The sequence below is a fragment of the Phodopus roborovskii genome, unplaced genomic scaffold, assembly GCF_943737965.1.
Source record: "Phodopus roborovskii unplaced genomic scaffold, PHOROB, whole genome shotgun sequence".
Classification (NCBI taxonomy): domain Eukaryota; kingdom Metazoa; phylum Chordata; class Mammalia; order Rodentia; family Cricetidae; genus Phodopus; species Phodopus roborovskii.
This window is the reverse complement of record NW_026126566.1, coordinates 5395910-5423670: the sequence shown is the minus strand read 5'-3', so window position 1 is coordinate 5423670 and position 27761 is coordinate 5395910. Positions and strand designations below refer to the sequence as shown.

At 37.9% G+C, this 27761-nt stretch overlaps 1 protein-coding gene across 1 annotated transcript in view; it reads right to left on the bottom strand.

The window, feature by feature from the left end:
• The window catches only part of Ctnna1 (catenin alpha 1), a 115520-nt gene that overhangs the window by 63247 nt on the left and 24512 nt on the right, over window positions 1-27761 (bottom strand). The window contains exons 3-7 of the mRNA XM_051202268.1: window positions 26304-26499; window positions 10321-10487; window positions 9778-9897; window positions 5031-5300; window positions 2449-2652 (exon numbers count right to left, since the gene is read on the bottom strand). Coding sequence (XP_051058225.1) covers window positions 2449-2652; window positions 5031-5300; window positions 9778-9897; window positions 10321-10487; window positions 26304-26499 — 957 coding nt within the window. The remainder of the gene's footprint in view (window positions 1-2448; window positions 2653-5030; window positions 5301-9777; window positions 9898-10320; window positions 10488-26303; window positions 26500-27761) is intronic.

Genomic DNA, 27761 nt, shown 5'->3' with positions numbered 1-27761 from the left:
CCAGGTGCCCTCAGAGGCCAGACGAGGCTGTCATTATCCGAAACTGGAGTTATAGACGGTCATTAGCCACAATCTTGGTGCTGGGAATCAAACCTGGGTTCTCAGCAAGTGCAGCCCATGCTCTTAACCAATGAGACATTTCTCCAGCCCCCAAATCCTATAAATTTTTACTGTACCATTAATGACATTCTTATCATCTCCTTATAGAGAACCAGTCTGTTCAAAATGGAGTGCACAAGAGTCTCATATCTCCTCTCACATGATATTCAAGACATTGCTCTGTATATAACATATATTAATGTAAAACTGGCCCGGGTAAATTTTGATTGTTCCTGGGGGCTTGAACTGTTTCCGGTTGCTTATGATTCTTTGGGCCAATTCCTCATCCTTTCCAATGTACTCTACTGCCTTTCTCTTTTATCTTCACTACATTAATTCCTTATTTTTAAAAAAAAAGGTTTCATTTTATTTTATTGAGGTGAGGTATCACCATGTAGCTCTGGCTGACCTGGAACTTACGGAGACCCATTTGCCTCTTCCTCCCAAGTGCCAGAATTAAAGGCCATCTCTCACCCCCATCTCTAATTTTATTTTTAATTATATGTCTATTTGTATATCTATTTATGGATTTGTATATTTAAGTGCAATGCCCTCAAAGACCATAAGAGGGCATCAGATTGGAATTACATGTGATTGTTAGCTGCTTAATGAAGGCATTGGAAACTGAACTTGGGTCCTCTGGAAGAACAGGCTTTCTTAGGCACCGGGCCTTCTTTTCAATCCTAACTCCATTAATTTTGAGACAAGGTCACACTATTTATTACTGGCTAGCCTGGAACTCATGGAGATTCACCTGCCTGTAGAGTGTGTAGGCCATCACTCCTGGCTTTCGATACGACTGAGACTTTTCATGTTACATGAACTGATGATAAAAAGAAATATCCAAAGATCATTTCCCAATCTGAATCTCAAGAGAAGTTCTTTCAAAACCCCCACTACAATACTTAAATTTTAGCCTAAACATCAAGTATTATCCTAGTGCCCACCTAACAGTGCGACTTTCAGCACTACACAAAACAGAAGATAATACACATACACTGGTTCATGATTTCTTCATTATCAGACACTCCTCAACATGTTCATGTTCAAGCACAGACAAGCATTTTTTAATGCATTCCACATTTCTACTGTGACTATCAACCACTATCTATTTAACTCAAACTTATACTCTCATATTTCTTAGGTATACCACCTACAATCAAAGCATGGCAATGATTTAAATTAATATGCTTCACTAACTTCACAATATGGTTAAATTGGGTAAAAACAGAAAAGCGGTCATCTTCACTCTAGGAGAGCATCATGGCTCACCATTAACCTTTCATTATAAAGGCATGCAAGTGAACAAAACAAATATGTAGCAAAGAACATATAACACCAATGACCAATATTTTTATTGGGAAAAGTGTTAAATAAGTAAAACAAAAAACAAAACCACTAGGAATAACTAATCTGTTTCATCACTTCTCCCTTTAAAACACTGTATTTTGACAGATATTAGAATGTATTAAGTTAATGAAGCCATTCTCTATTGAACACAGAAACAATATCTTCACTATACCAAGCGCTCAAGCATGAGCTCGTTCATACTCAGCATATCACATTCACACAAAGTGTAGTATCAGCATGGGACAGTCAGTCTAGTAAGAGCACAGGTGATCCTTAAAGACACTTTTATTTATTTATTTATTCCTTCTTTAGAACAACAAATACTGAGTATACAGACTAAATTACAGCAATCTTAAGATAGAGCTAAATAAGTGGGAGTGGCAGAAGTATAAGAGAAGGAGAAGGAAAGATACATAAAGATAGAAAACCAACAGTTATATTATTTTCTATAGTTAAAAAGTCAATTATCAAATTTTATAGTACTGCTTTCTTTCTGATGTATATTTTCTTACATACAGGTGCACAGATTCACACATATGTGTGGAAGACTCTGGTGTCTTCCTCAGTTGCTCTCCATATTATCTTTTTAGACATGTTTTTTACTGAGCTGGGAGCTCACAGATTTGGCTAGACTGGCTGGCTAAGAAGACCCAGATATCCACCTGTCTCTACCTCCCAGTTCTGGGATTATAGGCCAGCACCACCATGCCTAGTTTTCTACATAGGTGCTAAGGACCTGAATTCAAAAGTCATCGCCCTTGTATGACAGACGTTAAGACTGGGCCATCTCTCCAACACAACATGTGCATAAAGCACCACACTGGATGGGTGGGTGGATGGGTGGATGGATGGATGGATGGATGGATGGATGGATGGATGGATTAGACTGGATGAGTGTTTATTTAGGGGGCCACCAACAGTCAAAAAAAAAAAAAAAAAAAAAAAAAAAAAACATTCCTCAGACATCTTAGTTCAAAGAAAAGAAGTTCTTACACTTACATTGCCCATGTACTCTGACAGCAGGTCCTGTAGAGCCTGGCGGACAGCATTACATTCTGCCACAATGCGCTCCCGCCGGTCATCACGTGTGCAGGATGAGTCAGCCATCAGGGCAGCTCCACTAATAATGCTTTCCAGGCGCTCCTCCAGTGAAGGCCTAAAGCGCTCCTCACTGAAGCTCAGGGGATCCACAATGATTTGTTTCTACAGAGAAAAGTGTTACTGATATTAATACTCGTTTCTGTTCCCTCAAGCACTCAAAGGGCAAAAAAAAGTATTGATCAGGAAGATCAAGATATAATCCTAATACCTAAAAAGTGTTCTTAACAGACAAAAGCCAGCCCATGTAAGTTGTGGACCCATATCAGTAATCACTTCTCAAAGAGGGAACTATTAACCAAACAGGGCCTGGATAAAGTTTGATATCACAAATGCAAACACAATGTTATCATGTTCATACTACTTTCCCTAAACATCTAAAGGTCAGCTTGTATAGTATTGGTTATTAAAATTGTCAAATGATAATTATAAGGAAACTAAGAACTGCTTAACCATTAACAATTTTAAACAATTAAAGTACTGACTCTTGCTCCTGAAGAAATGCACTTGTAAAGAACTTATGACCAACTATTCACATGGCCATTAAATACAACTGACCTTCACACCAATAAATGTCTATGCAAATATTTTTGGTTTAATTTTTTGTTTTCTTCATAGAGATTGTCTCTTTAATAATTTCAACTAAAATGCCATTTATTTTTTCCTGCCAAAACTTGGTATTTTTCAGAGAGTAAACATTTCTCCTTTCTTCCAAAAAACCTTCAGTTTTGAAAGTGATCTGCAACCAACACCTCCAGTTAATATTTTTGGTTGTGAGCCTAGACTTTATCGGCTGAGCCATCTCTCCAGCCCGACCTCCAGGTAATAATTAGACTACATTTTAAGTGGCCATTTTTCTTGCTAGATTTGGTTATTACAGGATTTCTCTGATCAGGGTTGAATACAGAGCTGAAGATATATCGCTCATCAGTAGAGAACTACCCTAACCATGTGTAAGGCCCTGCATTTAATCTCCAACGCTGCCAAGTTGTCAGGGAGGAAACAATAAATACCTTCTAAACCACAAAAATGGTCACAGGTTTTAACAGTGACAGAATTATAATGTAGAGATCATTTTGAAAAGCCCCCTCATCTTACAAATGAAGAAACTGTCACCCTAAAAAAGTGGGTGCTTCTAATCTACTATTCAATTTAGTGCAAACATGGTCCTTAATACCTTGAAAAGACAAATACCAATGTTAGCAAATTTGAAGCAGAAGAAAACAATAGTAGGAGTATGTCACAAGATGTATCCTAACAATTGTAAAGGTCATTTCACATTTGCTTCTGTGAGAGACAAGCTAGAGGCTAAGTTCAGTGATAATTTGCCTAGCATGGATAGATGGAACCTTTAATTTTCTGCAATACAAAAAAATAAAACTCCAGGTTAAAAACTCAATCCCAGTACCATCATCTTTAGGTATAACACTGCCTTCTCTTCTTGTGCATATGAAAAGGCCTGAATCAGTACATACCAACAAGAACCAATTACCCACACTAAAGTACAGGGAAGACAATGCAAACAAACAAACATGTTGAAAACAAAATACAGTCTATCACACTGATGCTATACTTCAAAACATTTCAATTATAAAGATGATAGTTACCTATACCAGTTTTCTCCAGCGACTGGTTTAAAAATAAAGATAGCTATGGTAGTATATGGGGAGGCTGCAGGAGGGTGGTAGAGGTCAATTTGGGCTACATAGCCAGACTCAGTTTTTGGTTTTTTTTTTTTGTTTGTTTGTTTGTTTGTTTGTTTGCTTTTTTTGTTTTTTTTGTTTTGTTTTTTTTGTTTTTTTTTTTTAATCTATTGCCATCTACTGGATGCCATGACTCACTGGGTTAAAATTAAAAACAAAGCACAATACATTAATGTAAGGACCAAGGATAATGGATACACATCATATACATAAGAGAGATGTAGAGCATCATCTATAAAAGCATTATGATAAATAATTTAATTTCAAATCTGTTTCAATGTGGTTAAATTCTTGTGTTCATGGTTCAAAGCAAATCTTAAAGAACAGAAATCTATCTATACAGTCAGGAAGATTAAGATGGCAGCAGTATAATTTATCTATATCTCTCACAAGACCATGAGTTCCCCAGAAACAAAGCCTACACACACTTTGTTTGCTTCTATATCACAGGTCCATTTGCCATGTGGTCAAAAACCTGGCTGGAATGAACCAGACTCATAGTCTCAATAAGGACCACATGAAGAAGAAAAAGAACGACCACACAACAATGCAGAAGTTTAACCACACTAGAAAAAAACTAGAGAGGAAGAAAAGAAAAATGCTTTAAGCCAAGTTACAATAAAGTAAACTTATGGCTCATAACAATTTCTTTCCACTTAGATTACAAATGTAATTGGAAAATGGGCTTTCATCACAAGCCTTGATCATATTTCCCCAGGAACCAGTTATCGTTTGGCAGTTGGTGAAGAGCCCAAAACCTTCCTCCCAAATAATACTTACATCAAAGTTGTTGAGAGCATACGCCAGCTCCCCACCACCACCACCCTGGTGCTGGGAGGCATCATCTGACGCGGTAGCCTGAGCTGCATTAGAAATGCCTGTGACGGCTTGCTGCAGCTGCTTGTATATCAGGTCCCGGTTGGCTTTATAAGCTGCAACATCAGGGTGCTGTAGGCATGCCTGGGATGCAGTATAGAGGATTGGAACGTTCTTCTGCAGGATCCCTCTAGCTGCAGCCATCTGATCACGATGGCCCACATCTTTCAGTTCCTAAAAGATAAAATGAAAAATCGGGAGGGTTTTAAGGGTTCTACTCATCATATCTGCATTAACCTAGCCTGAAAGATGATTGATAGCAAAGTAGGTTAAGATAGAGCTCTGACATCACAAGCCTTGACTTGAATCTTCTAACCTACGTTTTCCTGGCCATTTGTTGTGTCCTTATGCAAAACAGAAAAACTATTATAGCCCTTTTAGCACTTTGAGGAATAACGTGGGATAGTGTATACAACGAACCTAGAACCAAAAAGTACTAAATAAGGAGTGAAATAAAAATCACAATATAAAACTGCTTAACATCTTGATTAGGTCCATATAACTAAAACAGATATACACACCTATTCCAAACAAGCAATTATTAGTCCATACAGACATATTAAAGGAAATAATATCAGAATTAAGATACCTAAGTTCATTACAAGAATTTTATGAAATATGGAACACACTGAGTGTATGAACTTCGCAAACCAACTAGTTAAGGACATGACCAGCTATTCTCAAAAGTACACGACACCACCTCCCCCTTTCCTAACCCACAGAACATTCCAGAATACAATACTATGCTGTCTTCACAAAGAAAGACCAATCAGTTCACTGACCATTGCGTCTCAAAAGTGAAGGCCATGTACTCAATGATTTCTTCTGTGATTTTAATATTCTGTAAATGTGCTTTTCCACTTCCTCTACCCCATAATTACAGGGACATGAGGCTCCTGGCATTATTCCAACTAATGACACCTAGAACACTGAGTGGGGTGGGTATGCTAGGTAACAGGGACACACCAGATAGGAAGGAAACACTGCTGGCACCCAGTCATTACTGAAACTTCAAAACACAGGAGTCTTTGATAAATGTGGATCATTAAACCAAGGTATAACCCTAAATTCTAAATCTGTTCCAACATTATTATCAAATGAACATAAATTTTCAGTATTAATATAGCTAGTTAAATAATAGAATACAAATGTAAATGAAAAATAAGAAAAAATTAAATAATATATAGAAATGTCAATTACTCAAAAGTCTGAAATAGCTATTTAATGGCTCTCTTTTCTAGATGACTTTTTTTTTTTTTTGACAATTAAATTTATTTTATGTTGCATTGGTGTGAAGGTATCAGTCCCCTTGATCTGAAGTTACAGACAGTTGTGAGCTGCCTTGTGGATGCTAGGAACTGAACCTGGGTGGGTCCTCTGGAAGAGTAAGTAGCCTGTGCTCTTAACCGCTGAGCCACTCTCCAGCCCTCTCTAGATGACATCTTAATTAACCATTAGAGATACTAACTAGCTTCTTTTTTCTGAAACTTCATCTCTTTGTATATTTGGGGGTTTACATCTTTATTCAAACCTTGTACCATGACAACTTACTTTTCCACCTAGAATTTTTTTCTCACTTGGAGCCTGGAGTAATAAATAGCTCACAGTACATAAAATGCTCTGTAGCTTACTTACTACATTAGGCTAAACATTCAGAATCAAGTTCCTGTGGATTTAGATTGTATGTCATTTCAAGACTCAAGTTATGACAAGGGGCTTTGGCTAATGTTAGGCTTAAACATGTGGCATGCATTCTGTGGGCATTTTCTAAATGTTTTGTTCTTGCTACAATGTCAAGAAACTATTAGGTCTCCTAGGGCCGTATTTCCTTTTAAACATTTATACTGTACAGTCAGCCTTAATGTTCCTATGTGCTTAAAAACTACAGCAGCATAGTCTCTTACAAAACAATCACAGATACTCATGATCACCAAAAGTTTAAAGGTACCAGAATGAGTTACCAACACCTGACCTCCCTAAGCCATTGACTAATTTAGGACAATAAACTTCTACTTTTCCAAAGACTGTATTAGGCTGAATATTTAAAAAAAAAGTACCCTGCAGCTTTAGAGAGTTGGAGATCATTTCAAGGATCAAGTATAACAGGCACTAGTTGGTCATGATACTTAAATAACTGGGACATATTTTCTATGTGAGCATTTTCTGAACAAGCTCTCATTTGTTAAACATTAGGGATATATTTTAAACTACGAAGAGAACTTTATACTAGCTGCTAAAGTTCTACTTTTCCTCTTTAGAGCCATTTTTATCTTCTACATTGGGACAAAGTTTTGTTAAAAGATAGGAAAATGGACACTAATGTGGGTATCAATATTGTAATATGAATAAATCAATCAAAAAGTTCTCAAGCAATACAGTATTGATTAATAATCCAAATTTTGGTGAAAAGCGAGCTATAAAGTAACATGACAAGTTATTTATAAAAGAATTCTATAAAAAGAAAAAAAAAGAATTCTGTGTTTTAGATTGTGTCATGATTTCTCATCTTCACCAATCTGGTTACAGTTCAAGCAAACTAGGAACAAACGGAAAATACACAGAGAAAACTACTTTCCATAAATCTGATTTATCCATCCCAAACTAGAAATAAAAGCTAACTTCTAAGCAATCTAACACAACCCTACTAAAAGAAATAGAAATCAAAGTGAAAGTTTTTTCTCATTTCCCTCTTAACAATACAGAACTGTAGCTATAGATACATTTGATCAGATGTTTTTGGATAAAAATGACTATACCTGGTACCAGGCCAAAAAAAGCAAGAAACAAAAACAAAAATGCTAGTACAGATTTTAACAAATAAAACACCAACAGTACCACTGCCAAACAACTGCTGAGATGTTTCAGAAAACAATCACATAAGTCAGTGCATGCCGACTAGCTAAGGCATAAGAAGAACTAAGTTCTTCTAAGTATCTCAAAAAGCTTTCTGTATATGAATAGAAGACATCTGAACATCACAGTACCCTGTATGTTGAGAAACCATAGCTAACAAGCGGCACAGGTGATACTCTTTACAAAACCGCACAGGTCCACCCTTATCTCAGTCATCACCTTTACTCTTGCTATGGTATTAACATACCCAACCCCCATGTTTTTATCTTGAAACAATGCCCCAAATCACATTAATATTTGAAGGTGGAACCTTTGGGAGCAAACAGAAATTAAATACTTTGTGAAAAATCTACCCTCAAGACATTAGTGGCTTCATAAGACAAGGAAGAAATCTGAGAAATCCTAATAAAGTATGCTCTCTGCCTGCTTACAATGCAGTAAGAAGGGCCATCTCAGTTGCTGGATGATGACACATTGCTCTTGAACATCCCAAACTTTCAGAACCATGAGCTGAATAAAATTCTAAAGGTAAAAGAATTAAAGAATTAAGCAAATTACATTTAGGGATGTAGCTGAGTGCAGAACACTTGCTCAGACCCTAAATTCCATCCCAGGATGGGAGATGATAGGGTGAATTATGCATAATCTTGACAACCCAAGAAAATGGGAGCATGTGTCATTCAAAATATCAACAAGAAAAAAGGCAATACAATGAGGAAAATGGGACTCATGGGTACATCCAGTCTGGTTATGTTCCTGAGGCAGGAGCAGCGCAACAATGGTAGAAAACAGAGAACAGAGAAACTAAGAAATTTTTTTGGTACCTTATTTCAAGAACATTTAACATTTACTGATACTTCTCTTTAATACACTGAGATCATGTATAACAATGGTCCTTAACCTAACTAATGTTGCGACTCTTTAATACAGTTCCTCATGTTGTGGTGTATCCCTACCCCACACCACCCCACAACAGCCACCACAAAATTATTTTTGTTGCTACTTGATAACTGTAATTCTTCTACTGTTATGAATTGTTAATGTTAATGTTTTTGGAGCTAGAGGTTTGCCAAAGGGGTTGAGACACACAAGTTAAAAACTACTGATGTATAAGGAACTCCTAATAGACTCGAGCACAGAAAAATTTAAACTCAGGCAAAAATTACTTCTAGTAAATTTCTACAATTACACAGAATTTCTGGACTGCTACTATGTTTTACTTCAAAAATACCATCTAGCCAAGCATCCTGGTATATGCCTTTAATCCCCACACTCAGATTCTGGGGAGAATGTATAAGACAGGAATATCAGAAGTTTAAGGCCAGCCTTGAACACACACACACATTGAAAATCTGAGTGAAATTTGATTATAGCTTTGCTACTGGCACAATACCAAAAGGTTTTTTGTTGTTGTTGTTGGTTTCAAGACAGGGTTTCTCTGTGTGTCCCTGGCTGCCCTTGAACTCACTCTGCAGATCAGGTTTACTTCAAACTGACAGATCCACCTGCCTTTGCCTCTCAAGTGCTAGCTAGGATTAAAGGTGTGTGCCACCACAGCCCAGCTGAAAAGGTATTTCTTTATAAGCAGTCAATGAAACCACATGAACTGATGAAAACTAATGACACCATTAAAAAACTTAGGCAAACCAGGTCATCCCCACTTGATGATACTAAAACACCCTCCAGCCTGTTTTACATAGTTCCAGGTCAGCCAGGGCTGCACAGTAAGACTCTGTCTCAACAAACATACAAATAGTAAGTAAATAACATTTAAAAGTCTCTGCAATTATGCTTGTACCTGTTGTCTTTTCGCTGCCATAATATTCAGCTTATCCACTTCCGGTTTCAGAGCTTTGTACTGTATCCCTAAGTCTTGCTCATTGCCAGCATTCCTCAGTTTCAATATACCATCTTCTACCTAAACATAAAAAAATAAAAAATAAAAAGATGCTAGGACTCCATGTTCTTTTACAGGGATGCAGAGAGTAATCCAAGCAAATACATGTAGCTGGTAAGCACTAGCTCATATTGCATAAGTGCTTCAAAGGTGGAGAGGGCACACAGTCAGTTTGCATTTTGGTTTTCTAATTCCAAACACTATCAGTACACAGAAACATATAATGAGTATTATAAAAATGGAGTCAAAACAACAACACCTCTGCTGCAATTTCTTCAGTATAACCAAAACAACAGTGGCCTATAGCATACTTGAAATAGAGAAGAAAAAATTGAATAAAGTCATCACTGGTTCAAAACCAAATTAAATCTTAATGCTAACCTATGCTAGTGTCACCATCACTATAACACAAAGAACAAATTATAGATATGCACCCAAACTTACAACTTTCAGCTGCACAAGTAATTTGTAGACATCTGCCATGTCAGCCAGAATCAGCAGCCGGGTAACAGCAGAGAGCAGAGCTCGAGCTGCACGGACCATGTTACCTCGCTTCACAGAAGAGCACGGATCATCAGCAAACTCCCCTGCAGCACTCTTCATCAAATCTCCTATTTTGTAGAATGAAAACACAAAACCAGCAGAAATTAATCCAAAGAATTAATTTATTAAAAAATAAAGCCAAGCATGGTGGCATACACCTTTAACCCCAGCATTTGGGAGGCAGAGGCAGGGGATCGAAGTGAGTTCATGGCCAGCCTGTTCTAGAAAGCGAGTTCCAGGACAGCCACAACTGTTAACACGGAGAAACCCTGTCTCACAAAACAAAACAAAACTAAACTAAACTAAAAAAAGAATAGGAGGAGAAGGAAAAAGAAAAAAGGAAAGAGACCCAGTTTCCAAAAACCAAAAAATAAAGTGTTTTATTTTAAGGGTAAAATATTTCACATTCATTATTTCACATATACAAGTATTTTAAGAGTACTGTTTCTGTTTTTCTCCCTCTGGTTTGTACTATCACTTAAGCATCCTCATAAAACATTGCTAAAGAGGTATTACCCAGAAAGTTGACTAGACACTGTATAAAAGGCTAAAAATACTTCTCCCTTTAACCCAATGATAACATATGCCCCCCAAAAGACACAGGAAGGCATAGTAGTATTTAAAATTATCAGAAAACAGTAAATGACTGAAAAAAATTAGATAAACGTTTATATCAACTGTAACATTTAGCTTTCCACCAAAACAACTCCCTAATCTCTTATCTAACAGATACATTTTAGTAATTTAAAAAATTTCAAGTCACAGTGAACATTGGAATGTGGTGGCCCAAAACTGTAATCCCAGCATTCCTGACGGCAAACTGGTTCAATGCTGACAGGCTACAAAATAGGACCCAGGCACCCTACCACCCACCTCCCAAAAATACAGTAAGTAAACAAAACCAATTAATTAAAACAAGTTCTGTATTCACAAAACCATGAGTAGATATATAATTAAGCTCCTAGCAGAACTAAGTTCAGATGACTGCTTAAAGAAACATGACAATAAGATAAATAAGATTATTTTTAATTTCTTTTTGTGTGTGTGCCTGTGTGTCCACTGAGTCCAGAGCTCTGGTCTAGCTAACCAATTTACTCTGGAACTCTATCCTTGCCTTCCCAGTGCTGAGATCACAGTGCCATGCCACGCCTATCCGAAAATTTATGTGGGTTCTGAGGATTCAAACTCCTAGCCCCACACATGTAGTACAAGCACTCCCAGCCCAATAAGATTTTAATAAGCTTTGACATTTTTTGTAAAATTAAAATCAAAAAATTAACCAGCAATTCTTAAGCCAGATCAGTAAAATGTACTTGCCACCATAGCTGACCACCTAAGGATCCCTGGAATCTACATAATGGAATAGAACCAACTCCAACAAACTGAACTCTGACCTCTTCATGCATGCCATGACACATGCATGTCTCTTTATACACCCCCCCCAACAACACACATGAAATAAAAATAATTTTATCCCAAGATTTAAGAAAACAACAGAACTATAAAGTCAGTTCTGAATACATAAAAAATTTCCACACCCACACTGGTCACATGAGATCCAGTGTTGGATGGATGGACGGACGACAAGCTCTTTATTGGTGGTGCACTAGGAAAACAGGCAGCTCTATTTCTGTGAGTTCAAGCCCAGACTCATCTACTTAGTGAGTTCCAGGATATCAAGGATTATATAGTGAAACCCTGTCTCAAAATAAAAACAGTAAATGTCACTAAGTCTTTAAAGTTTATTCCTAAGAGATCAAAGCACTCTTCCTACACATAAATAAAACCTACCACAGATCACATGGTTGACAATAAAAAAGGAGGATCTTACCCTGTTTCTCAGTACCTCCTAGTCAATTATACCATAGGTGGTATTTACCAAGAGATAAAAGAGGACTCTACCTGACAGGTAACTCAGGAAGTAAAAGTGCTCATCAGACAAGGGCCTGAGTTCCAGCATCAGAACACTCCTCCTGGCTAGAGCGTTGGCTCAGCTTACAACCATCTGTAACTCTAGCTCCAGAGAATCTGACATTCTCTGGCCTCTGAGGGCACTAGGCACATACATGACACACAGATATACATGCAAGCAAAACCCCAAACACATAAAATTAAAAGGAGAAAAAGAAAATCACAAAACAAAATCAGCTGCTGGGAGCAGTGATGCACACCTTTAATCCCAGCACTCAGAAGGCAGAAGCAGGCCAACTTGGTCTACAGAGCGAGTTCCAGGACAGCTACACAGAGAAACCCTATCTTGAAAAATTAAAACTAATATTTTACTTTTACATATTTGTTGTGTGCCCAAGGAGGCAAGAAGACTGTCTGGTGCCTTGGAGCTGAAGCTACAGGCATTAGTAAGCCAAGGACACAGGCGCTTCCTTAAGAACTAAACTCAGCTCACAAGAGCAGGAAGCACTCTTTTATGACTGAGCCATTCTTCTAGGCCCTTAACAATACTTATAACTTGCTTCTTGACCAGAATTTTTCTATATTCAAGTCCAGGAAGGGGGGGGGGGTGAGGGACAGGAAAAGGTGGGGGTAAGGTAAGAGGAGAGGGGGTAAATACCCTCTTTTTTTTTTTTTTTTGGTCAGTAGAGGAACATGGCTACAAATTACAGTTCTTCTGCCCCAAGAGTCTTTATTAATGAGGTTTGTTCTTTCTGCTTTAAACAACTGAGCCATCATTAGCCTCATGAATATAGCTTTTAAAGAAAGGGTATATAAATGTTGAAAATAATAAAATATCTACTATTTGTGTGTAAAATATGTGTATAATTATTTGTATGTAAAATTTGACAGGTGGTGGTACACGCCTTTAATCCCAGAACCTGGGAGTCACAGAGGCAAGTGTCTCTGAGTTTGAGACCAGCCTGGTCTAGAGAGTGTGTTTCAGAACTGCCAGGGCTACACAGAGAGACCATGACTCAAAAAAGTGTGTGTGTGTGTGTGTGTGTGTGTGTGTGTGTGTGTGTGTGTGTGTGTGTGTGTGTGAGAGAGAGAGAGAGAGAGAGAGAGAGAGAGAGAGAGAGAGCGCATGCGCGCGCACGTTTCAGATTTGGGTTGAGGTTTAAAATTTTCATGGTTGCTAGTTCATTACAAAACTGAGAAAGCAAAATTAGTACATTGCTAGGACTTTTTGTCCTTCAGACATGTTTCATTCATTATCTAGCCAAGGCTAGCCCCTAATTCATGCTCCTCCTGCCTGACCCTCCTAAATGTGGAGGTTACAAGGGTGTACCACAGCTCCTGACTTCTAAAATCCTTTTTAAAAGCTTTATAAAAAAACCAAGTTTTTAAAACATGGGTAAACCACAGGTAAAGTGGTTATCTACAAACCCAATCTCGACTTTATTTTTTTTCAGTTTACAGTTGATGCAGGGAAATGAATTCAATTGTTATGTGGACCTTAGGTAGCCATTTCTGAAAGATTTTTATGAGAACATACTTTGTTATTAATTGTCAAATCCAACAGGGGAAAAAAGAACATTTTAAGACAGCCACCTGGATGTGCTTTTTGCAAACCAAAAAAAAAACCAGGGGACCTGTATAAAAATGACAGAAGTTTCCAGGTAAACAATTAAGTGCTATTGTGCATCTTAAATATGTTCAAATTATTTGTTTCGAGATCAATGTTACAGACATTCAGGAAATTCTGACATCTACCTTATTTCCCAGAACTTTGCTCAATTTGTTCTCTTTAACTCATCAGGATTTTCATCAGCCTTTTACGTGAAATCTAAATATGTATTTACACCTACCACATATCAAACACTTAAAAATGTGAAAAGTGAATAATATTAACAATATTCTTTAAACCTTTAAGGCTAGTAAGATAGTTCAATGAGTAAAGGTGCTTAATGCCAAGCCTGGGTCCATCTACAAAGCCCAGATGGTGAAGGAAATGACTTGACTAGTCCAGGAGTTCCTTGACCTCCACAAGTTCACTGTAGCACGCACACATAGGGCACAGGACACAGGACATAGACAGACACAGACACACACACAGACACACACAGAGAGAGAGAGACACCGGGAAAATAGTATATGTCAATTGTCTTACTCCATGGAAAGTATCATACAGTCATAAAAATTATATTGTAGAAAGAAAATTACTAGATCCTAAACATTTTTCTGTATCATAAAAAGAAAAAAGGCACAATGTGCTTCAACTCTGTAAACATATTCACAGAAAACAAGCTGCAAATTAATTTATTTTGTATATGTGTATGTATGCCTGGGTATATGTATTTGCATCATATGTATGAAGGAGCCCTAAGAAGTCAGAAGATGGCATTGGATCCTCTGAAACTACACTTACAGAAAGCTGTGAGCCACTATATGGGTGCTAGGAATGGAACCAGAGTCCTCTGGAAGAGCAGTCAGTGCTTTTAACTGTCAAACCTTCTCTCCAGCCTCAAACATGTTTTAATCTTAGTTACAACTTTTTTTTGCTCTTAATATAAACCAAATTCAGTACAAAATAATAATACTAACTTCTTTTTGTTGATGTTGTTTTTGAAATGCAAACTTTCTTTTAAAATTCTTTTGGCCAGGCTTGGTGGCACACATGTGCAATCTCACCTCTCAGCAGGCAGCAACAGCTCAAGGACATCCACAGTTGGAGGCTAGCCTCAACTATATGATGTTCTATATCCCTTCCTGATTACCTACCTACCTACCTACCTACCTACCTACCACACACACACACACACACACACACACACACACACACACACACACACAGAGGCTTTTATTGAACCCAGGCATGGAGACACATAGTAGTACACGGCTATATTCAGAAAGCTGAGCAGAAAAATCACAAATCCAATGCCAACCTGAGCTACAAGTTAAGACTTTGTTTCCTCTCAATTCCCCAAAAAGAACCATCTTTTTCCATTCTACCCAAAGTAGCAAAAAACAAACATTATAGAAAACATTACCATAAAGTATCCTACACCTACAAATTTAATATCTTTGTACATAAGCCACAGATCTTTACACCTAAAGATGGAGAATTTCAGAAAAGAGAAAGAACATAGAAGAAACAGAGGGAATCAATCACTCTACCACTATGCCAGACCTCCTCTACCCTCACAAGGTAGTCACTAAAAGGTATCTGACCCTGGGCCCCTGCATACACCCTCACGACAGAAAACAGGACAACTGATTCCAGGAAAAGCAGGTGCTTTTCACAACATTATATCTTTTGAAAGTGAGCCCAACCCCATCAAGTTCATATCAAGTTATTTAAATCTGAATCCAGAGAGCCTAAAAATCCTCTCAATCTACCCTCCTCCCAACCCCTGGTGGCACAGAAACTTTGCATTTCCCACTTTTTATAGTTGACAGAATATTTCTTTAAATTAAAATAGAGTACCACACATATTCATGTTCTCATTTTCCTTACTAATTCAAGTGTGCACTGATGCTATTCAGAAACACTCCAAAGAGAGACACTTGCTTCCTGATTACACATTCAAATAAATGCACAACATGCATTTCAACTTGGAATCACTTTCTTTAAGAAATTAACTAGTAAAACCAAGTTACTGCAACATCACGCCTGAAGACATGCCACAGGCAAATGTTAACACTTAAAATGGGTATGGAGGTGCACACTGCTTAGGTAGAAGGACTGATGAAAGTCTGAGGCCAGCCTGGGCTACAGAATGAGATTCTGTCTCCAAAAACACAAAACCAAGCCCGTGCAGTGGTACACACCTGTACTCTTAGCACTAGGGAAGAGATAAGAGAGTTCAAGGTCATCCTCTACACAATCAGACTTGTTGACATGAATACCTATCTCAAAATTTTAAAAGAGGCAAAAAAGCTGGCTCAGCAGGCAGTGATACTTACCACCAGCTGGATGGCCTGAGTCCCACCACAGACCCAAGAGGGTAGGGTGAGAAAACCAAATGCCACAAGTTGTTCACTGATTTCCAAGTAGCACATGACACAGCACACAAATGTACATGCATGTATACATAAAGTAAGTAAGAGTTAAGAAAGAAAAGAATTTCTAAAAACAAAAAACAAAACAACACTAGGATAACTTCCTCTGCTACACTGTACAGCTGTGTTAAGATAGTAATATTACCTGCTGTAACTTAAAAGCATTATCTCAGTGGGTGTTATTTTTGTGAGTTTAACAAAAATCTTAAAAAGAGGAACAATTTCACACTGGTAAGAAACATTAGAATTTAAAGATTTCACTCTTTCCTCACAAGTTGGCTGCACTACCACTTGAATCTCTGCAGAGCAGCATATGCTCACACAAGGGCATGGATCCAGAAGCAGACAGCATTCTTGACACGCCTCAAGTCACACAGTATATTCTCAACCCTAAAGACTTAAAATTGGAGACAGATAGACATGGAACTTAAGACATAAAGCTTCCAGGTGACAACCAGTTAATACTTTCACAGAATTTAATTTTGCTTTCAACTAAAGTGAAGAGCAAGAGAAAAATTAAGTGATGGGACTGGAGGCATGGCAGTAAATGATGAAGATTTTTTAACTTAATCATAGAACTCAGGAACACATGAAGGGTAGGAAATGGAATGGATGTGCTTCCAACAGACTCAGATATAAAAGGTCAAATGAAGACCGACACACAAAGGAAAGAAAAATTGGAAAATGTTACCCATGCAGCAAAGAAAAAGATGAATAGCAAGTCAGAACTCAAAGTAAGACTGAGAAAAATCAGCTAACTTATTGGACCTAATGAAGAAAGTTATTATACTAATCTTAAAACATAACTGACTCAACCTTAACCTTTTTGTAAATGATGAATGTTTTCATGCTCTTCCAAAGTGTCGTTAACATGTCCTGAGACTCATACTCAGCATTTGAGGCAGAAGGTATCAAGTGCTTCCTGTGAAAGGACCCTGTATAATAAGATCAAGCCCACCACCTCCACCTGATGAGAAAGACCCACATACCCACACAAATCTCTGCACAGCTGCAAATCTACGCATCATGTATTCAGCAAACTCAGACTTTATTGTGCCTCCTGTTTACCTCTCAAACCCCATTCAAAGCAGTCACTGAAGATTATTTTGTCCTGGTCACATATGCCAATTACCTATCACACAGGCTGCTTACACAGATGTGAGTGACATCAGTCTGATGCTGTCAACATCACTTCCTTCAAAAATGACTTAAGCCAGCTGCCAGAAGAAAAAAAAAGAAATATACCTAAAACAGACAGCTTGTGTTCAATATCACTTTTGTCAGGAATAAAATACTTCATTTAAAAATCACTTTGCCAAGATTATTTAAAAAATTAAAAATTAAAAAAACCAACTAAGGACTAGGAAAATGGCTCATTGAGTAAAGTGCTCGTCACCTCACAAGCATGAAGAATCAAGCAGATACTCAGAAGCCAGCCTTAGCAGAGACAGGGAACCCTCAGAGGAGATTGGCTTGTTGCACTAGTAGATTGGCAAACTCCAGATTCAGGAAGAGACTTTGCCTCAGCTAGAAAGCAATCAATCAAGACACCCAAAGTCAACCTTGAGCTTTCCACACCCATGTGCACACACAGACATATGTACCATCAAACACACATAAACACACAAATAAAATCCCAAAGCAAAACAAGAGCCCACAAACTCTCTACATACAAATTATTCAAACTGTAAAAAGAAAGCCCCCCCATGCTCCCCATCTTACTAAATAATGGCTAAGACAATGTTTCAATTAATATCAATATTTCAAAAGAAAACTTTCATTATCCATCCTCTATGGAATGCTGTAAAAGACCACCAGTTTTACATGACTATAAAATTGTGTTCCTGACTTAAAAGTAGCTGGAGATAACTAAGTCATTAGGGACAGTCACATCAACTATGCTTACAAAGTCATGAGCTTTAATAGGCAAAGTTTCTTGCTTTGAAACTAAACAGTCATGTTTTACATAAAAGGGCCACAACAGGCTACAATAGTGATTCATGCCTGTTATGACAGGAGATGGTGGAAGAGAATCAAGAATTCAAAGCCAGGGCCAGCTACATAATGAGTTCAAAGTCTGCCTGAGCTAATAAGATCCTGTCTTGGGGGGGGGGGCGGCGGGGGGGGCGGGCAGGAGGGAAGGAAAGGAAAAGAGAAGGGGAGGGAAAGAGGGAGGGAGAGAGGGAGGAGGGGGGAAGGAAGGGTAGAAGGGTTTCATGTAAAGACTGATACTCAGAAAAGAACAATTTTTGTTGCTTCCAATAAGTTGAAATCGTATTGCTTCAATGCATGGCTTTAGATAGCTTATCTAAAATGGAATACTGACCAAAATATCAGAACTTAAGAAATTCCCCCAAAATCTTAAAACAGTTGCTACTTAGACACAAATAGACACGAAGTGGGGGAAAGGACACTGCAAGCCAAATATTAAAGCATTCTCCTTAGATTTCCTGGACAACACTACTTACTAAACAAACTCTCTTTACCATCTAGCCATTTGGAGGAAATTAAGGTTCACATCATTGTTCCTTTGATATTGGAGAAAAGGATAAATTAAGTTACCAAGATGTTTTCCTGATACTCACCAGAACAACAATACATATAGAGAAGTATATAATAGTCACAAAGCTAAGCTATGTGGTACATGCTTTTAAGCACAAGGCTCAATAGGGGAAATGGTTCAGGAATTCAAGGTCAACTTCCTACACAAGGGGAATTTAAGGGCCAGCCTAGTCCCTGACTCAAAACTAAAAATGCTTTGCAGAAAAAGCCTGATAATTTGAGTTCAATCTCTGACTCCATCAGGAACAAAAGAATTGGCTCCTAAAAGTTGTCCTTTGTTCCCATCACTCACTCGCTTGTTCGTTTGTTCTTTCTCTCACACATCTAATAGAATTGCAGTTAATAAGAAAAGCAAAGGTTTCAACAAATCAACAAAAGAGAACTAAGTTTACATAGAGCCAGCACTGCCTTAGGAGCACTCACATGCACCCCCAAATAGTGTAATTTCCCCCACTGCTGGAGATAAAACTCAAGAACCGTGCATGCTAAGTAAGCACTTAACCAAAGAGCTATACCCCAGCTTCAATAGACCAACTTTTAAATTAATCATTATCATTTATGTGTATGTATGTCACATGTGTACAATCCCATAGAGGCCAGAATAGGGCTAGATCCCTCAGAGATGGAGTTACACACAAGTGTAAGGTACTCAATGTGGCCACTATGAAATAATATGGGTCCTTTGGGAGAACAACAAATGTTCTTAACCACTAATTTATCTCTCCAGTCCCAGAGCAATTTAAAAAAAAAAAAAAAAATCCTAGCACTGTCAAGACTAACATTTTTCCTATACAACTTCATTTTACATGATCCTCTAGAGAACTCCCCTCCAGGGTCTTGTAGGGGGTAAAGATGTATCCAGACCAGTTTCACTGTCCTCTGCCAACAGAAAACCTATTCCAGACTGAGCATGAATCAAGCTGGGCCACTTATAGACACTGAGGAAGAAAAGATTTTTCTACTAATGACCTAAGATGACTATCTAGGTGTGGGCATCTTGACTAGTACATGTACACAGTGCATATGAGAACAAGGGCAAATCAAATTACCAAAACTGGTCTCAAGTCCTCTGCTCACCACCACTCACTTGCTTGTTTCTCTCTCTCTCTCTCTCTCTCTCTCTCTCTCTCTCTCACACACACACACACACACACACACACACACACGCATGCACACACACGCATGCACACACACGCACAAAATCAAAATATTTTTTAAGAACCCACATATTACTCTTGGGGCTGGAGAGATGGGTCAGCAGTTAAAAAACACTTCCAGAAGACCCAAATTCATATCACGCCAACCTCATGAGGCACCTCACAAAAGCATACAACTCCAGCTCTAGAGGAGCAACAATTCTGAACTCTGTGGGCACCCACACACCTATGACATGCATATACACAGAAAGCACACAAATATACATAATATTTTTAAAGCTTTAACAAAAATATTATTAACCTTAAACCTAGTAACATGGGAAGAAAATGATACAATAAAGGGTTTTGTCTAGGAATAGGGATGTGGTTTCATAATAGAGTGCTTGCCTAGCATGTACAAGGCCCCAAGGTCCAATTTTCAGCACTACAAAATTAAGTGTGTGTGTGTGTGTGTGTGTGTGTGTGTACGCACACGCGTGTACAATCTTTTTATTTATTTACTTGGGTTCCCCCCCCCCAAACAGGGTTTCACTGTGTAATAGCTTTCCTTGTCCTAAATTCAGAGATCTACCAGCCTCTGCCTCCCATGTGCTGGGATTAAAGAGTGCGTCATCATCTCCCAGCTGAATAATTTTTTAATCAAAAGCCTATAGGTAGTGTTAAACTTCAAAAATATTATTAGTAAAATATTAAAAAGCTATAATTAAAGATAGGTGACACATTTATATGTAACCAAGATCTTGAAAAGAAATAAAACTAAAGGGATTTACAATGCTATTTATAATGGTTAACTCAGAAGGTAAAGGCACCTGTTGCCAAGCCTGACAACCAGTTTGATTTCCAAGACCTACATGATATAAATAAAAGATTTTTTTTGAATAATTCTATGGGCTAGAAACATTGGCTGCTCTTCTAGAGCACCCAGATTAAGACTCCTAGCACCCACATACCAGCTCAAAACCATCTGTAACTCCAGATCCAATGTCCCCTTCTAACCTCTACATACTTCAATCTTACAAATCTTACTATCTTACAAATGAGACACAGATATACATGCAGACATTGATACACAAATTTTTTTTTCAAGACAGAGTTTCTCTATGTAGACCTGGTTATTCTGGAACATGCTCTGTACACCAAGCTGATCTTGAACTCATAGCAATCTGCCTGCCTCTGCCTCTCAAGTGCTGGAATGGAATTAAAAGCCTATACCACTACCACCTAGCAAAAATTCTTCCCAAAAAAAAAAAAAAAAAAAAAAAAAAAAAAAATTAAGAATTTTAAATGCAATGCTCACATATAAAACTAAGTTACAGACAACTCATATGTTAAAAGAGAATACCTTGTTTTTGTGTTGGAACACTCAATTTAGTGAAAGTATTAATTTCCCCCAAAATGAATCTTACACAGGAAGCTGAAACAACTACAATAGCTAAATAAGCCAGAAAGAGTAAATGCAGAAGACTCTGTTCTAAAGCATGTATGCTATTATGATGGCTAATCGGTGGTCAACTTGACTGGGTTTGGACTCACCTAAGAAGTATGTCTGAGGTAAGTGAAGTGGGGAGAGACACCTTGAGTTTGAGTAGTACCATCTCACCGGCTGGGGTTCAGGACTGAATAGAAAGGAAAAAGGAAGAAGGTAGCTTTGCACTAGCACTCACTGTTTCCTAAATCTCCCAGATGCCAGAAGAGTCCACTACCACAGCTGGGAGCAGTCTCCTGCCTTGCCTCCCCACATCATGATGCAGTCTACCCCAGGAACTTAAGGTCAAATAAAACTCTCCTCTTCTTCAGACACAGACACAGACACACACACACACACACACACACACACACACAGAGAGAGAGAGAGAGAGAGAGAGAGAGAGAGAGAGAGAGAGAGAGAGAGAGAGAGAGATTGAGCTATATACAGCCAAGGCTGTGTGGAATTAACAGAAGGAAAATAAAGACTCATAGATCAATGGAAGGAAACACAGAACCCAGGTCTGATTCCACACAAATATAATCAATAGATTATTAACAAATGTGCAAAATTAAAACAACCAAGAAAAGACAACATACCCAACAAGCAATGCTGGTACAACTGGGTTCTCCATAAGCAAAATGGGAGGGAGGGATTGAACTAAACACTACAATTGATTTAAAAGAAAAAGAAAAAATACAACTCCAAACTACTCAGATTTAAAAACCTAAATTAAAAATATAAAAGTAGCTGGGTTCAGTGGCACATGATTTCAATCCCAGCAGGGGAAAGCTCTGAGTTCAGTCAGCTTGATCTACATAGTAAGTTCCAAGACAGCAAGTGCTACATAGAGAGCCCTGTCTCAACACCCTCAAAAATCTCAAAGATGGGATGGATGGGAGATATGGATGGGACAGATGAATGGACAGATGGTAATGAGAATTTTTAAAAAGAAAACATGAAAACCTTCATGACCTAGGACTTGGTGAAGAATTTAGATCCAAAATGGTGTGGGAAACAAATACAATAGACATAATCCAAATTCAAGTTGTACTGTAGGGGGGGGGGGAAATGTTAAAAGACTGGAGAAATGGTTCAACAGTTAAGACTGCAGCTTTCTCTAGCAGATGACCCAATTTTGGTTACCAGCACTCATATGAGGTAGCTCAAAACTGCCTGTAATTCCAGTTCCAGAGTATCCAATGTCCTCTCTTCTGGCCTTCAAGTATACCTATACCCACATACATATATCCAATACAGACACATAAACATATGCACATAATCAAAAATAAAATCTTTATGAACAAAAGAGAAAAAAACTGTTAAGAGGATAAATAACTCTCTACTTTCTTATGGATAAGTATTTAATTGCCATGGAGTGGCAATTAAAAATTTAAACAATCACTATGTACACCTATATTGTTGGCCTTCAAATCAGACATTGTTCCTCACTGAGAAAAAGCCAATCCCAAAAGATGAATGTAACATCCTTAAAAAGGACAGAATTACAAAGTGATTCAGAAAAGAGGCCAAGAGGTATATGAATGAGCACCAAGAAGTAGGTTCAATCTTTGAGAAAATGAACTGGTTCCTTGTATCTTGACTGAAGCACTAGTTACATAAACTCTACAGATGTAATAACAAGGACAGAGTGTTATTATACATACATACATACATACATATACACACACACACACACACACACAGAGTAAACCAGTGTCAGTGGTCCCGACTTTGAAATCATGCTTACATAGTTCCAAAAGCTTTAAACAAGTAAAAATCTGGATGAGGTACACTGGACCTCTCCACTACCTTTACAATTGCCAATTAATGTATAATGATTTCAAAATAAAAAGCTTAAATAAAGCAAACAATTAATTGGCTGTTGTTAGTGTAACCAAGTTACTGGAACAAATATTGTCAAGCAATATTAACTAAAAATTGGCACAGCTGAATTCTAATGGCTCTATGCTGAATGAGGGTTTTTCCCTTTTCTTTCTGGTTCAGAGACAGTATCATGTATCCCAGGATGTATCCCAGTCTGGCTTTGAACTCACTATGTAGCTAAGATGACGTAGAACTTCCAGCCTCTGCCTACTGAGTACTGAGCTTACAAGGGAATGCCGCTTCTACCTCATCTGCCTCATTTTACGTGATGCTGAGATCAAACCCAGGGTCTCAAGCATGCTAAGCAACCACTACCAACTGAGCTACATCCCAAACTCTTAGAATACTTTAAACTTTAAATAATTTGCCTCAGTTCTTAGCACCCACCATGTTCCTAAAATGATTCAGGTTACAAGAAAATAAACTACACAGTATTTCATGTACCAAGTCCTTAATTTTTATCTATTAAAAGGACAGTTATCTGCACAAGAGTTAACCTGCAAGAAAACTTATTCCTTTGCATTTCTCCCTTCACTCCCCTATTACCACCTAGCAGTGACAATGGTGTCCAGCCGCAGGCTCCTGCCTCTAGACTATCTCCTATCTCTCAACCTCTTTAACCTTCCTGTATAAAGCTCAAAGACTGATCTCCCATGAGCCACCGCTTTTCCTTACATTTTATGTTGTCCAGATGGTAGAACTTCTTAAAATTAAAGAAACATTTCAGTTTAAATTTTTAAAAAAGTTTTAAAAATAAACACAAACCAATACTGGAAAGAGCTGCTTCCTGAGGGAGAGAGCCCTGTTATCACTTGATGTACTGGATCATATGGGAAGCAGTAAACCTGTCCCAACAACAGAACCCTGTGATTCTACATCATTCTCTAAGTCCTTCCCTTCCACGCCTGATATTCTAAACCACTCTCTAAAACAGTGCTTAAGCCAAGAGCACACCCTTAACTTCAGCTACTTGGGAGGTTCAAAGGTAAATTCAAGGCCAGTCTGGGCCTCAAAACAAAACAAAACAAAAAACCCACAGGAAACAATAATTTCCTAGACCATTTAGGGGAAGGGTGTTTTCTGAGAGCAAGCCCAGGCCCTTGTGCACGCTTAGCTCCTGCTCCAGCATTTGAGTCAAATCCGCAGACACTCTCCTGACCTTTCCTAGCAGCAGTGTGCCATTAACACTCCTGCAGGGGGGCCCTCACCATTCTCCAGGCATGGCCTGCACATGCTCCTGCTTCCCCGGGTGACATTCTCCTTTCCGTCTCCATTTCAAGATCCAGTGAACATTCTAACACATTCAGGAAGACTTCTAACCTGGTATTTATCTTCTCATCATGCCCAAGTGTCCTAACTATAAGTTCTACAACAAAACAGAAAAAACAGCCTCTCCACTTTGGTAGTTTGAATGAAGCTTACTTTACAGGCTCATGTATTTGAATGCTTGGTCCCACTTGGTGGAACTGTTTGGGAAGGATGAGGAGGTGTAGATGAGGATTGAACCTGGAGATGGGCTTGGAGGTTTCTAAAGCTCACACCATTCCCAATGTCTCTCTATGCTTCATACCTGTGGTAAAGATGTAAGCTCTCAGCTACTGCTCCAACACCATGCCTGCCAGTCACCATGCTCCCCAACATGATCATCATAGAATCTAACTAACCCTCTGAGACTGTTAGTCCCAAAAAACTCTTGCTTCTGTAAGTTGTCTTGTTCATGGTGTCTATATAGCAATACAAAGTTCAGACACTACTAGAAGAGTGTCTACCCCATCAGAGGAACACATGTTATCAACCAGCCAGCCCCATTCTGATTTTTCCAACATATATTCTTCCTAGAAGATTCAACATTTTTACCCAATCATGTATTTATTTAAACCCTCTTCCAAAAAAACAAAAACAAAAAACTAGAAACCCATATTAATGTAATCAAAAGTAAGTCAACACTGATACGGAGCAAACATATCTTACGCTACCTTTAGGAATCAGTGTTTCCATACATACCAACAAGGCATTTCCTTTGATAAGCATTTATTTAATATACTAGTACAACAAGTTACATCAGGGCTTAGGATCACAAAAGACCTTTAGAGAAAGGAATTCATATTTTCTTCTTCTGACTAGTAGTAAGTCATCCAAAAAGCAATGGTAGCTTCAAAGGAACATATATGATCCTTTGGGGTTAGCTGGGAGTACTGTCATCTGAATACTGAATATAAATGGATACATTTCCAAAGTAGTTTGTTCATATGCTAGGCATAAGCATGCTGATGGCTATTGGCAATAGACTTTACCTCCTTGCTACAGAACTTCTAGAGTGTTCTTACAGCACAGCAGCCATTTTTCCCCTGGTGAATAACCCACTAGGAAAAAGCCAGTTAGGACCAGGAAAGACAGTTGCTGCCAGGACCTGATTTCAATCCCTAGGACACAAACAGTTTAGAAAAAAAAAAAAAAAAACACCAAAACAAAAAAACCTGACTCCCACAAGTTGTCCTCTGACTTCCACATACCATACATGGTAAGTACAAACACAGGCACATGTAAGTAAATGAAAATGTCAAAGTTATGTTGTTTGGTTTTTGTTCTGTTTTGCTTTATTTTAAGATGTATTTATTTATTCTATATACAGTGTTCTTCTGTCTGCAGGCCAGAAGAGGGCACCAGATTTCAGATAGATGGTTGTGAGCCACCATGTGGTTGCTGGGAATTGAACTCAGGACCACTGGAAGAGCAGCCAGTGCTCTTAACCACTGAGCCATCTCTCCAGCCCCCTGTATATGTAATTTTTAAATTTTACTGAATTCTTAGGCAGGAAGACCTGTCTCTCTTCATATGAAAAGCAATTATTGACCTACCTTGTTTTCGAACATCTTCTACAGCAGCCACAAGCTCCTCTTTGAGAAACTGACTCTCTTTTGCAATTTTATCCCCCTTTTCCAAGAAATTCTCAGTTGCTTGTTCAACAGATGCAGCCAAAACATGGGCCTTCTTAGAACGACCTCTCTTTTTATTAGAGGGTCCTTTACTGTTGGTGTTTACCAAGGTTGTTACCTAGGAGTTTAATTTTTTAAAATGAATTAATCACTTAAAAAAATAACAGAATAATTAATATTTTTAAAGATAGCAAGCCTAAGTAAGGCACCACACTTGCAAAGCTTGCTAAGCATGAAATAACATAATCCTTTCCAGATTTGATAATAGAAAAATGATGCTATATTTAGTTTCCAAACTAATTTATTTCTTAATATGTAAGATAAGAAACAATTCATATTTTAATTTCTTAAATAATCATTAGATTTTAGAGTGACTTCAGACTAAAACTAAAGTTAGTGATAAGTGAAATACTGAACATGAATTTAGCTTTACCAGAAGGCTACATTTTGTCATTGTCACCAATCTGCAAAATGTTTTAAGATAACTTACTTATGAAGTCTGTTCAAGCTTATTATCACAAATCTTAGCATTAATTAGTAAAGGTCCTTAATAAATGAAAGAAAGATTGCCCACAGATGTGATACTGTGGTGATACTTAAAGTTCCAGAACTAATAAGCTTAATATGCCAGATGATCTGTAGGTTGAAGATAATCAAAGATTTGTTAGGGTATAAATCTGTCAAGGCGTAAAAGGTATAATATATACTAGGTTTAAGAAAGCAAATATTCCACCTAACCCCCACACAACTACATGCAGACACATAAAATAATAGTTTATGATTTAGATGGCAATTTTTAAGACAGTAAATGCCATTCTCATTGTCTCTCTCCTCTAATATACACATATATTAGTATATACATATACTAGCTATGCCAAAAGAGTAAAAATAGCTAGCTGCTAAGTTAATAAATGCCATCACTTTATGATAATGTATTATAACAGAGTATAACAAACCTACACTCTTAAACTCAAGTTACCTGCCCACTAATACTACACAACAAAAAGTGCATTAAGCTGAATGAGGAACTGTAACAATCGAGTCCCATCCTCCTTGGATTTCCTCTCTAATGGAGAATGAAGTTATATGCAAAGCACAAATATTTGGAAATTTGCACTATATATATACTAATGACCTTTACTATCAGCAATAAAATTTTAGAAAATGGTAGCAGCTGTAGCCTAGACTGAGAATTAACTTAAGCCAGGCATAGTGGCACAAATCCAAGCAGTATTTACAAGGTGAAGATGGGGAGTAGGAAAGTTCGAGTCCAGCTTCAGCCACCTAAGAAGCTTTGAGGCCAGTCTTGGTGATAACTCAAAAAAAATAACAAAAAGAATTAAATAAAAATATGTGGGGCTAAAGAGATGGCTTTGTGGT